General features: G+C 40.5%; 1 protein-coding gene across 5 annotated transcripts in view; it reads left to right on the forward strand.

Annotated features, from left to right (window-relative positions):
- Positions 1-13,189, forward strand: part of STAG1 (STAG1 cohesin complex component) — a 175,646-nt gene that overhangs the window by 40,751 nt on the left and 121,706 nt on the right. For all 5 annotated transcript variants that reach the window (XM_069024276.1, XM_069024271.1, XM_069024272.1 and 2 more), the window contains one exon: positions 5,697-5,799. In XM_069024276.1, the coding sequence (XP_068880377.1) occupies positions 5,697-5,799 (103 nt within the window). The remainder of the gene's footprint in view (positions 1-5,696; positions 5,800-13,189) is intronic.

The following is a 13,189-nucleotide window of genomic DNA, read 5'->3' on the forward strand; positions in this document are numbered from 1 at the left end:
GCCCACTCCAGCATGGGCTCCTCTCACAAAAGCCCCTCATCCCCTCCCAGAGCCCCCTCTGTGACCACCCTGCTGCCAGTGCCAGGCACCTGCACCAGGTACATTTGGTAACTATCTAATGTTAATTTATTTTTGCTTGGAATGTTTTCTAATTCATATTTTTTACCTCAGGGTGTGAAGGAGCCTCAGTTTATCAGGGTTGAGTGGGGTTCTAAGCTAAGATTTCAAGTCCTGTTATTTAAGAAACAGAATGGTTGGACAGTTGAAAAGAAATTTGTCTGACCTTAATAATAACATGCTTTGCATTACAGTTTTCTCTTGTATTTTTAAAACCTCTTTAAAAAAACTTAGTTGTGGGTGAGTACAGGCAAAAGCTGCGGATGACCTTGATGGGCAGCACTGAGGGGGAGTGTCAGCCTGAGGGGGTTCTTGTTAACTTAGGGATTAGTTGTGGAAGAACATTTTATTGGTTTGTATTTCCTGGATTTGCCACATTCAAGAAGTGAGGGGATGTTTGTGAAATATACCAAGATTAAAAAGCTAGGAGATTTTGTGATGGTAGTGGTAGGAAAGGGATATTCCCATTCCTGCCTCAAGAACCCAGATGGACTAAGATGTGAATGGAATATCAGAGAGTTTAAGGTTAAAAAGTACATATTAATGGATTTGGTAATGCTACACACCAGCTGAAAAACCTGAGGGACATTAAATATACCAGTATATTCTTTAATCAGAGCCACCAATATTAAGCAAATCAAAGAGCGAAAAACCCATGAATGTTGTTTTTTCTGGTAGTGTTTGGAATCATTTAATGCTACTCCGTGAAGTGTTGGTGAGATGTCATCGTCAACAATGCATTGTAGTTTTGATTGCTTATGAGCAAGAGGAGGCCTTTCATTTCAGAAAGGACTCAGCATGATTTGCACATAAAGGTTTTGGGACTCTCCTGAGGGCTCACAACATTGGCTAGTGTGGATGAAGTATCAAAGAAAGTGACAAATTCTAATTCAGAAAGTCTCAGCCAGGCTTCAGCAGGAAGAGTGCTGGCTAAGGGTGAGGAAACGTGAGGCAATTTTTGGGGTAGGGGGTACTAGCTTCACACATTTACAGATTTGGGAAGACAGTCCAGTTCCACACAGAAAGCCAAGGTTTCCTTTCTAGCTCTTAAATGAATTATTGGAAGGATTATTATAATCTCCCATTCCTGTGCTTAATTTCTACTTCTTTTTTGTAATGTTTTCTAATATTTGTGGCTACCCTCTTTAAACAAACAATCCTAAAGCCAATTTGATATGTTAATATATACTGCTTAGGACCATATCATATATTCCCTCCCAAATTCTTCTTTGTTGAGGGAACATGAAAGGAGAATCTTTAACCTTTCTGGATTCCTAGAAGTGGCTTCAGAACACAATGAAGACAGGATTTCACTCATTGGTGCTTCAGATGTTTGGAGAAAACATCTGGTGTATTTGACCTGTGTGATGGACAGCTATGAGTCTTCTCTCAGTGACATGACTCATGTTTGCTCTTTAGATTTTTGAAGATCAACCATGAGAACTGATTCATCCATGATTCATGAGCCTGTGCATTTAGCCATTTTTCTTCATGAATGCTTTTTTCACAAGGCTGAATCTGGTGATAGCAATTACTGAATTTATCTCTGCCAGAATGTCGAGCCCCTCAGCAACAGCGATTAAAGCTTATAGAAGTGTTTTGGTTTCTTTTTTTACAAAACCTGATACATAAACACAGGTTTTTGCTGTGGTATGTTTTTAAAGGGGCATGGTGTATAAACTCTATAGCTAGGGCTTTGTGGAATAGTAGAAGAAAGGTAAATTTGTTTTAGTTCATTTACAGAGATGTGAAATTTACTGTGTTAGTGGAAACCTGTTTTTCAGAAGCATGATGTGGTAAAGGGCTGTCCAGTAATCTGTTAATTCTTCATTAGCATGTATAGTTTCAAGGATTAGTAATTATAACTCTGGAATAATATCTGGAGTTTTTAGAAGGGATCCTGCAGTTACTGCCACTTTTCTAGAATGCTTTAGTCACCACAGAAACCAGAAGGCAAAGCAGAGAAAACCTGAGCCCTGAAAAGGGGTTATCACTTGTGTCCTTTGCTCTGCTCACCCCACTCTTGTAGGTCTCCTCCACCTCTGTCAAATTCTCTCATGTCCCTGTCATGTCAAAGGAGTCTTAAGAGAGAAAATGTTTAGCTTTAGGCACTGCCACCTCTCCTCAGATGAGGCAGGTTTCCTTAGGCCCAGATTATCTTCCCTCCCAACAGCTTCAGGAAAGATGAATTACGACTAAGCCAAGATTTCCCCCTCAGGTGCCTAGTCACACACACATGGAATGAGGATAGGATAATTCTGGTCTATTAAGATGTGAATAACTGCCACCAGATAAATTACTTCTTAGCAGTTCTGTGAGACGTGTAGGGAATGAGGGAGATGGATGCTGGCCAGCTGCTTCTCTCAGTGAGTGTTACAACCTGACAGAGCTGCAGGCAGTTAGGAGATGCTGTACTGCTGCTCTGAGCTCAGAAAGAAGAGGAAAAGGGGCATGTGTGTGTAGCCAGAGCAACTGCGAGGCTGGGACAAGCAAGAGGCACTGCCCCCCAAACTGAAAGGGCTCATGGCCACACTGGAAGGGTGCTTTTGTGCAGGAGTTGCTTGATTCAAACAGAATTCCTTGCTGCTTGAAATGATGTTTATTTTAATATGAAACCAGCTAGGGACTGGAGGTTGTCCTTGATCCTGTCTCTCTACTCCAAATAATGTGAGGATTGAAGGGAACCCAGTTTTTGATGTTTTCCCCTTGCTCCTTATATATATTCTTTGCTGGAAAGAAGTTTCCTTTCTTCCTCACATGTTGTTAGGGCAAGGTTCATCTTGTTTAGTTTGAAACATTTATATTTGAGCTGCTTGTCTTGATCACCTTACCAGCAATGCAGAGAAAACAAAATTTGTAAGACTTAAACTGACTGACCGGTTTTGGACACTGACCTTAGTGTGAGGTATCTTGTACATTAAGATTTTCTATTCTGCATTGCATATGTCTCCAATTTAGATTAGATGAATCTCACCCTTAGTACTCATTTATTGAGCTTTTCCCAAAAAGGGAAACAGCCAAAGAGGCTTCCAGCAAATTAGAGAAGTTTTACCAGAAGAATATGAAGAGAATCAGGTTTAAGACAACAGTCTATGTAAGGCAAAGAATAGAAGGTGGTTATTAACTTAATTGTTCCTTCCATATGCAGTGTTTGGAAACATTTGAAATTTCCAGAACTAAACAGACAAATTTATCTGGAGGTTTTGCTAGACTGGACTGAGGCTGTATAGGAAAGTAGAATTCTCTGTGGAGTAGATGCATGTGAAATAGTAGTAGAGTTTAATTTATTTATATAGCTCTGGTGTTTCAAGGGAAGGATTTGAGCTGTTTGCCTAGGAGGATTGCTGAATCTGTTTTTAATAGAGAGAATTTTTATCCTGATGATCCTTGGGGTGCAAGTTTATAAGCTAGCAAAGCACAGCATTTCCCCAGGAATGGGGGTATTGTTTAGACAGACACACCATGCCTGAAACTTTTCCAGTGGGGATCTGAGCAGATCAGAGAGAAAAGCTTTGGGGTTTTTTTAGAGAGAGCAATAGAGAATGGTTTTAATTTCTCTCCAGCAACAGAAGGCAGCAGATATTTTTATGGGCTTCTTTACTTCTGTATTCAAAATCTATTAAAATTGCCTTTGTGAGGCAATGTACATTTTTGTCAAATTGACAAACTTGCAGTGTGATGAAGTCTTTGAGTAAAGGCTAGATACATCCATCTGCATAAACATGTTTTCAGCTGTATTTACTGCATTGCTTTTCTCTGGTGTGGCCCTATTTTATCAAACAATTTGGAACTCCATGTGGGGTATCTTTTATTTGATTGTAGGCTTTTTATATTTTTGGGTGTTTTTCCAAATTCGTAGCTTGAGACTAAGTTTTTCACATTTCATATTTTATTAAGTGAAAAAGCTGCTTTTTAATTGTATCACAACAAAGCTGCATTTTCAGTATTTTATAGAGGTACTGCATTGCAAGCATGTAATTTGTGAACTCAAATGCAGTTGAATAGTTGTTTTTCATCTAGGGTGCCTGATATTCTGGGGTGTGTAGAGTATTTAGAGATAATCTGCTGAAGGTACTTTCAGAAAAAGAGTTTAATATATGTTCTTCTGCATTCTGGCTTTTGTAAAGGGTTCTGTGGACCCCTTAGTGTTTCTGTGCTTGCAAATTGGAAAAGGTTGGAAAATAACGTCTTATTATCAGAAATGCATCATAGTTCTGCAGAATTATTTGAGTGAGAGCAGACCTAGACAATACAGCAATTTCAGTAAAGAGGAGTATGAGAACATTCCCAGTTCTGATTCAAGGATATTTTTCTGCATTATTAAATAGCTTTCTTGGTGATACAACAAATTTGTGAATAATATCTGGATCTATAGAGCAAAATACAAAATAACCCCCAGACAATGTGGAAGATTTGTGTAGATCTCAGCTTGCTGGAGCTTCTCAGTTTCTCTAGAGCAGATCACTAATGCTGCCTTTTATGTTTGAGGCTCTGTAAAATATGGAATAGGTCTGGTTTTCACCTTTCCTTTGCACAAGTTGTACAGCAACTGAAATCCTTTCACTTCAAGGAAATGATTTTGGATTTAAAGAAGTCTATGATTACAAGTACACTTGACCCATCCCTGAGTAATCTAGGACATTATTAGTTGTAAATGAAAATTTATAGAGATCTGTTGCACTGGTGGTCTTGCACAGTAAAAACAAAGCCCATCAGTAACAGGTATGGTTTTGCATGTGAGCTGCTCTCTGGCAAGATCTAATGCTTCAAAAGATCAATTACAATCTGAGTTTCTTCAAGCAGGTATGTCTTTTTGGAAGGCAGAGAAGTACCTGTGCCTCTGGCTGGGAGGGGTGGTGAGCATTGGGAGAATTTTTTTTTCTTATCATGGTCTTAAATCTGAAATGGCAACAAGTGTGAAGTTATTGTTTGGGCTTCTCTGCTAACAGGAGTTGAGCAGTGTCAAGGGTTTTCCATTGTACAAGTGGAAATATTTTTCTAACTGCAAAAATTAGAAATGTCTTCAGATCAAAGGGAGTTTTTGGGTTTGGGCCTCACAGTCAGCATGAATCCTCTTTATTAACAGCTGCCCAAGCCACTTGTCTTGGGGTGGGACTGAGAGCATGGTGTGAGCTGTGTGGAACCTTGTGTAACTGTGCTAGTGATGAGCCAGCTGGATTGGACTCCACATTGCTCTTGAGGCCTTGAGAGCAGCTCAGAAGCAGCTACAGAGAATAAAAGGAAGTTCTTAGTAGTGAATACATTGTGGGATTGATGAATTGAGCACGTACTGGTTAATATAGCCAGTTTTGAAGTGTAACGTGGCTTCAAATGAAGCTGTTAATTTAAAGAACTTCCAGTCAATAAAATGACATTGCAGCTGATGAAAAGGTAAGGCCTTTTGCCAGGGCCAGTGTTCGATTCTTTGGTTTGCAGAATAAATGAGGAAAGCCTTTTAATGCTGACTTTTTTTGTTGTTTATCTGTTTTCTGGCTCAGGACTAAGTATTTAATCAGTCAGTTACAGATTACTTGTTGATTTCAAATCATTTGAATTTATCTAGTGTTTTTCCCCCCTAGGGATTCTACCAACGAAACAACTGCACATTCAGATGCTGGCAGTGAGCTTGAAGAAGCAGAAGTCAAAGGAAAAAGAAAAAGGGGCCGTCCCGGCAGGCCTCCAGTATGTGTAATTTATTTTTGTTTTGTTATGCATCTATTTAAAATTGACTGCAGACTCTTTTTCATCTGATCATCTTGTGGTCACATAAATAGGCTTTTAATGAGTCCTGTGTCAGACTTTATGAAGACTTGCAGTATGAAATATTTATCAGATTGATGTGCAAACAATGTTTGGAGTGTTTAAAAAAAGGACATTAAAATGATCTCACAATAGCTATTAATATTTTTTTTGCTAGCTGCTTTCATGAACAATACAGTTTTGTTATTATTGTCATTACAACATTCTTCCAGATATGAGAATAACCTCAGTAAGTACAACCACTTTCTTCTTGAAATTTGTAATGGACTTTAAGTGACAAATGACATTTGAGCCATCCTTTATTACTGATACTCTTCTCCTGTGAATGGAAGAATTGCAGCATGGTATTTACTAGATGCCTGAGAAAAATCTATTAACACAATTAAAAATTCATGTGATTGACATACACTGCATTCTGCTTATAGACTGGGAGCTGCAGCCTGTCCTGGCACAGTGCAGCAGGTGATATTGTTGTCCTTGTCTCTGCTGGCCTATCAGTAGGAGCATACAGAAACAGTTCTCTTTTACACAGGGTATTAAGGAGGCTTTCTCTTTTATTTTCACTTATTTTATAAAATAGCCAATTTATTGGAAAATAAAGGGAAAGTTCTGTGTGTCATGTTGTCCTTCATCTTGGTTCTTGAAGAGAATCAGTTCTCTTGGCTGTGTCACTTGAAGTACACAGTGTGGAGTAAGACTTGGTGGGATCTTCTGTGTGTTTGTTATCAATGAGTTTGATTCACCTCTTAGTGTTGCTCTATGAATAAACTCACAATTTGAATGTGCCATGTATCTATATATCTATGTCTATCTATCTATCTATCTATCTATATATATATATATAGCACTAGTAGATTGAGATGATTTTTTTTTAACCCTGAGGTCTTTGATCCTGAGGTTTATCTCCTTAACCATGGGCTGGTGAGGCTGTAAGAATGGACAGAACCACGTGTTCCTCTCAGGCATGCTGGCCAAGCTGAAGCAAATTCCTCTTCAGTGTTGGTTTTGAATTTGCATCACAGTCTCTGGACTTACTGAGGGTGCCAGCATTTTAAATCCTGGTCTTTTCTGGGCACATTGTCTTCCTTTTTGAAAGTTTTTGAACACTTTTCTATGATGCATATATTCTTCATCAGATAAATGGATTTGCTCATGAACGTGGAGCCTCTTCAGGCAAGCCTTAAAGAAGTGTTTAAAGAGAACAGCTTATCTGTTTACATAGCTTGTAAGCAAAGGATAAAATGAAAACTTATCTTACAAATATTTCATTAGTAAATCTATGGGGTTTTGTAGCTCTAATAAAAAAAAGCAGGCTTGTGCAACCTGATTGCTAACCCAGAATATTGTCACAGTATAGGAATTCAAGTTTTAGCAACACTAGGGGTACTTTGTACCCAGCACACACTCACTGGAAGGGAAAGGTGAGTGTTACAAGAAGCATTTCTCATCCCTCTGCTTCAATTTATTAGTAGCTCCTATGGGAACATTTGCTGAAGCACTCTGCTGCTGGCCCTGCTGTCAGGTTTCCATGGGAGGAATTGCTCATTTTGCTTAGAACAACTCCAGGCTCACTAGGTGTGTGTGATTGTCAAGTGATGAACATGCAGAGGAAGCAGCCATTGCTTCATTCACAAAATGATGGGCTGTGAGCTGACTGCTGCTGCTGCTAAGGAGCAAGACCTTAGGGTTATCAGGGGTGATTCCATGGAAGCTTCATCTTAATGCTTAAGAGGAGTCAAAAAACCCTGAGTCCAGTCCTAAATCTTAGAGGAAGAAAATAGAGAATGAAACAAATACAGTGTCCTTTTTAAAACTGTAGTTTGTCAAAATTTGGAAGAATTTGCTCAGTTCTACTTTCTCTTTCCCTTTTGACCTCCATCCCAAAATCTCAAGAAAGCATACATTAGGACTGGAAGAGTTTCAGAGAGGAAAAACAATATGGTTGTTTATGGAATGGGGCTCAGGAGGTCTCTTTGCAACCTCCTAGTCAGAGTGGGATCAACTTTGGGATCAGACCCCATTGCTCATGGCTTTTCCAGTTTGGTTTTGAAAACCACTAAGACTGGAGACTGCACAACCTCTCTCAGGTGCCTGTTCCATTTTACTTCATGATCAATTATTCCGTTGGTTCTTCTACAAAAAAAAAAAAAAAAAAAAAAAAAGCCCCAAAAGCAAAAAGCCACTCAATGTCTAATATCCTAGAGGAGAAATGCAAACACTTTGGAAAGGCTAATCCAGGCAATTGAATTTACAGCATTATTTGATGTGATAAGCCAGGGCCTTGGTAACTGTATTGCTTTAGCAAACCATGTTGCTAACCCAGCCACTTCCCTCAGGTGAATTGTCTGGTTCTTACAGGAGGTACAGCTCTGACATTTCCCCCCCCCAACTCTTCATTACTGCAGTTTTTGTTTCCGTCACAGGTCCCACCTGCCTTTACTGTCAGATGTGAAACAGATTAAAAGATTTAGTTAAGTTCAGAGATGTTTTTCTCAACTGAGATTTAGCTTAGATGATTTTCATTTCTGTTACAGACCTGAAGAATGGTAGCCCAAAGGCTTCTCTGGTTTTTGTGCCTGGGATTTTTTTCTAACTAGAATATTATGGTCTAATAAGATTTGATCTCTTCCTGCAAATGCTGAATTGCTGATGTCCTTAGGCCATCACAGCTACAGTGGCACATCTGCCATAAACACATTGACCTCTTTTGGAAAGGGACTTTACTTTGTGCTGCATGGTCCTATTACAGAGCTGCATAGAATATACTCCATATGTATGTATTTTAAACAGTTTTCTGCTGAGTGTCACAGAATGGACTTGACCTTTTATCAGAAAGACACACTACTACAAGAGGATTTTCCAGATCGTTTTCCAAAGAAAGACATTCTCTGCAGATTTGAGACCTTTGTAAGAAGATGGTGCTCATTTGAAAAACTGCCTTTTGTAGCAAATACCTCTTCAGTTCATAGAGAACCATAACGTTTTGGGGGTACCTTCACTTTCTAAAAAACTGGAACTAGTTGATCTTAAGATTTCCTTTTGATCCAAGTCATTCCATTCTAAACCACTGCTTTTCAAGTAGCCCCTTCACTTCTATACACTATTCTAATGAGTACATGACTGAGTAGACTAGACAGTCAATTTGCAAAGAGATTAAGTGCATTGGTCTTGCAGAATAGCTCTCAGAATCTAACCTGATTGTCCTGAATTCCCTGGCCCTTGCTGTGAGTTTAGCAGGGGCTGTGCCATGTCCTGCTCTAGTGGCTGGGGCTGGCCATTGGCCTTGCACCCTTCTAAACACTGAGTCTTGTAGAGCAGATGCCCTTGGAGTGATTGGCCAAGAGCTGAGGCTGTCCAGCCAGTGGGATATTGTGGTGCAGGTGTTTGTGGTACTGTATGTGAGGATACCATCTGGGGATGCAGTTAATGAGTCTGGGGTATCTGTTTAAGGAGTGACTTCAAACAGGCCTCTTCTTGAAGTTCCTGAGTAACACTGGCCAAAATGCCCTCTGTGTCTGCTGCATCATTGAAATACATGGGAATGGATGTGCTCTCCTGTTCTACGTAGGGGATTTGAAAGCCCAAGGGTTTATGATGCAATGTAGCTTTCACATCAGTGAGCTCAGGCTCAGGTCACTTATTTATCTATCCTTTTTTGTCTCCTCTTTTGGATCAACACTCTGGTCAGCATTGTTGGCATGCTTTATTTTAAACTACCTGGCCTCACCTTCCCAGGAGCTCAGAATAGCTTGGCTTAAACCTCAGCTGCTGGAGGTTGAGGCAGTGAGAGAGATCCCTGGCTGTATTTCAGATTCAAAGTAGGAGCAGACAGATTTAATCTGTAATTCAGAGGACAGGGAGAAACATCAGTTTGTCTGTTCCCGAGGTGGAAGTTTGGAGATCTCTGCTGGTTTCTCTCTCATCCCATACTCAGAGCCACAGTGTGTCTTTCTCCACTTAAAGCAAGAGGAAACAAGGCACTTCTGATGCTTTTGTCCCCAGAAAAGCCTGTACAATTTTGCTTTCAGCTCCTTTTGTAGTTTCTGGTATGGAGGAGACAGACCACAATGCCTTATCTTTGCATTCATATGGGAAATTTTAACCTTGCAGCAGATTCCTGGCCTTATTTAATCTTGCAGTATAGATGTTAGATACAGCAGGGGATTGAGTTTTGCTTCTAGTTCCAAGTCATACGTGTCCTGATTAATAACAGGGAGGAATCCTCTTAGAAGAATTTCTTTTCATAGCAGTGGAGGTTTGTGGTTGGTGTGATTTACATCAGTGTCCTGTTTCAGCTTGCCTGCCTGATGGTTTAGGTCTGTCCCTTAAAACTGCAGGAAGTCTGCAGTTCAGTAGAAATGCAGTGCATCTATAGCATCTTTGTGAAGACTTTTCTGTCCTGTCACCTGTAGCATTAGAAGTTTTCCTTTTAAGCTTTTGATGGTGTGGTTCCTGTATTTTTGGCAATCTAGTCTATTCTTCATTTTTCTGTGGAAATAATCTTTTTTTTGGTAGGAATTGCCTCAGCTAGAAGAATTGAAATCATTCAAACATTTATGGCATACTCTCTTGATTCTTTAAGATGACTTTTAGAGCTCTGGATAGATTTTTAAATAAGGGTGAAAAGTAGCACCACCACTCCCCAGCACTGCCTCTGCATTTTGTGTCCTAAAGCACGAGTGCTGCAGCTGAAGCAGCTCTGGATGCACTGGGTGTTAGGGGACCTGCACCTGTCTTTATTTGCAGAATGAGACTTTTCACAGGGAGCACCATGTTTGTTTCTATGACCAATACAGTCCAAAGGACTGTTGGAATCCAAGAACCTTCTCAGATAAACATGATGATGGTATGAAACGTGTCATAGTCTTTTTTTGATCAGGATTAATTCAGAAAGACCTCAGGCATTACCATTCTTCCACTTAACTTGAACTTAGAACACAAGGCCTCTTGAGGGGCTGGTGCCTTGGAGAGGCAAGTCCTTCAGTCTTACTCAAGTGGAGGTTAAAAAGCTTCTTCCTCCTTCCCTGGGAAATGGGGTATTTATTTCTCTAAATGCCTCATGGTGTCAATGTGCATACAGGTCATTGTTTTCAGGTGGTGTGTTAGGCAGTTACTGACTCTAGGGCTTCTACTGCCTTTATTTCTTTGTGAACTGCATCCCATCAACTTGGGGAATGTTAATGGAAAATGTCGAGCCACTTTCACTTTTTTTTTGGTAGTATGTGAATTAATTTTCACTGTATTACTTGATTTTACAAATGTGGGTCACTTTGTTTTCTTCACAATAATTTTAAAGACATGAAAGGAAAAGTATTGTGGAGCTAATTTGTTACCAAATCCTGAATTGTCATAATTTTAGTTTAATTGCAGTCAAGGTGAGTATTTTGTTTCCTGTTTGCATTCATTTAAGCCTTAAAGCAACAGGTAAGGTATGTGACCATCAGTATGGCCATTTTCGGTTGTTGCTTCTGTGGCATATTCTGGAACTTCTGAATTTCCTAATGCTGGTGTATATAAACCCTCAGCTTTTGTTGTCACAGATTTGAGAAATCATCAGTAATTTCTGATTTCATTTGGCACCTCAGTCCATTTTGACACCACACCAGCCCAACTGTCCTGGGTTTCAGAGTGAAATTACAAATGCAACTGCTGCAGCCTCTCAGCTCCAAGCAGCACCTTCTTGGTGTGTGATTAAAAAGCCTCAGGCATTCTTATCTTGTCATGCTGCTTTATCCCTGCCTTTGGGAGTCCTAATTCACCCACTTCAGGGAGGGAACTTTCTGGCTGAAAGCTGTACAGTAGTATGCAATAATCACAATTGTTGCTCCTGTTAGGACTCAGAGTTTCTGTGTTTCCTGTGCTTTCCTGTGATGAGCATTTGATGGATCCACAGGATCAGACCTGCTACAAATTCAGTCTGATCTTACGAAACATCTCATTTTACAGCTGTCAGTGATAGTCTGACAGGTTTGCTGGGGCCACACTCATCCTCAGCAGGGCTGTTTCTGTGTGGAAGCTCGTCACGGTGTAAGAGAATGGGGCTTTTTGTGTTTTGCAGAAGGATCACCCTTTCCTGTGAGTGCATGCACCTCCTTTCTGGGATGCACAGTTACCTGTGCCTGGCATTCTCAATTCCAAATGTAATTTTTAGATTTGTGGCTTTTGCAACTCCATTTCCAAGAGCACCCTGCCTTTGGAGATATGGCACCGATACTCAGTATCATGAATGAGTCTTCTCTGTGTTTCTATGGATGTCCCAGTCCTTCCTTTTCCTTCACTTGCTCCAGTGGTGGTGGAGGATGTCTCCATCCTGGGACAGAATCATAGAATACCAGATTGGAAGGGACCCCACAGATCATTTGGTTCAGCCTTGTCTGGCAAAAGCACGATCTAGAAAAGATGCCCTAGCACCCTGTCCAGTTGAATCTGGTGTGTCCAGTGTTGAGGAACCCCCAGATTCCCTGGGGGGATTATTCCAGTTGGCTGATTGGTCTCTTTGTTCTTTTTGAAGTAGGATTTCCTACTGTGAACTTTGTGCTCAGAGGCAGGAACCTGTATGAATCTCAAACCTGTCAACATGGCCTGCAGAGCTTCTTGCTGTAGATTCGGAGACATTATGTGCAAATTAAGTTTGCAGCTGCATTGTAATGTTGTGTGTTAACGACTGAGGGAATGCCATGTGCCTTGTGCTTGCAAAACTTCAGTGCACCAGAGAGTTGCTGGAGGACCTAGATGTGACTTGCTTTCATACTCACACTCTGGAGTGAGACTGAGCTTGGGCTTCCTGCCAGATGCCTGCTGGGTGGAAGTGCTGAGGGGTAGTTGCCCTTTTGCTGGTGCCTTTCCACCTGAAGACAGTGTTAATCCTTGCCTAGCTCAGAAAGTTCACATTTTGGATTTTTTTAAGTTTTGAGTGGAGCATCTTGTCTACTTGTTTTGTCTCTAGAGGCAGGATTCAATACAGATCCTGCATCTGGATTTGGCTACCCCCAGCTTGGATACAGAATGGCTTTTGTTAGATGCAAGACTTGTTTTCTCCACTCTGAGAGATGTTCTCATTGTCAAAAGAAAATCTACACCAGAGAGAAATTTTATTTGAGTAGACTCAGTAATATATCTGGTGTCAATTCAGGGCCAGGATATTGAAAAGAAGAACCTGGCTTTGAAGAATCTGGCTTTGTCCAGTAATTTGTCAGAAGTACATCTGTCAGTTATTTCTGTACCTCTTCTGAGGGCTCAGTGATGATCTCACTCTTCCAATTCAAACTAGGAGCCTTGGTCAAAGCACCTCCCTTTTCCCAGGATACCTGAC

The sequence above is a fragment of the Aphelocoma coerulescens genome, chromosome 9, assembly GCF_041296385.1.
Source record: "Aphelocoma coerulescens isolate FSJ_1873_10779 chromosome 9, UR_Acoe_1.0, whole genome shotgun sequence".
NCBI classification, from domain to species: domain Eukaryota; kingdom Metazoa; phylum Chordata; class Aves; order Passeriformes; family Corvidae; genus Aphelocoma; species Aphelocoma coerulescens.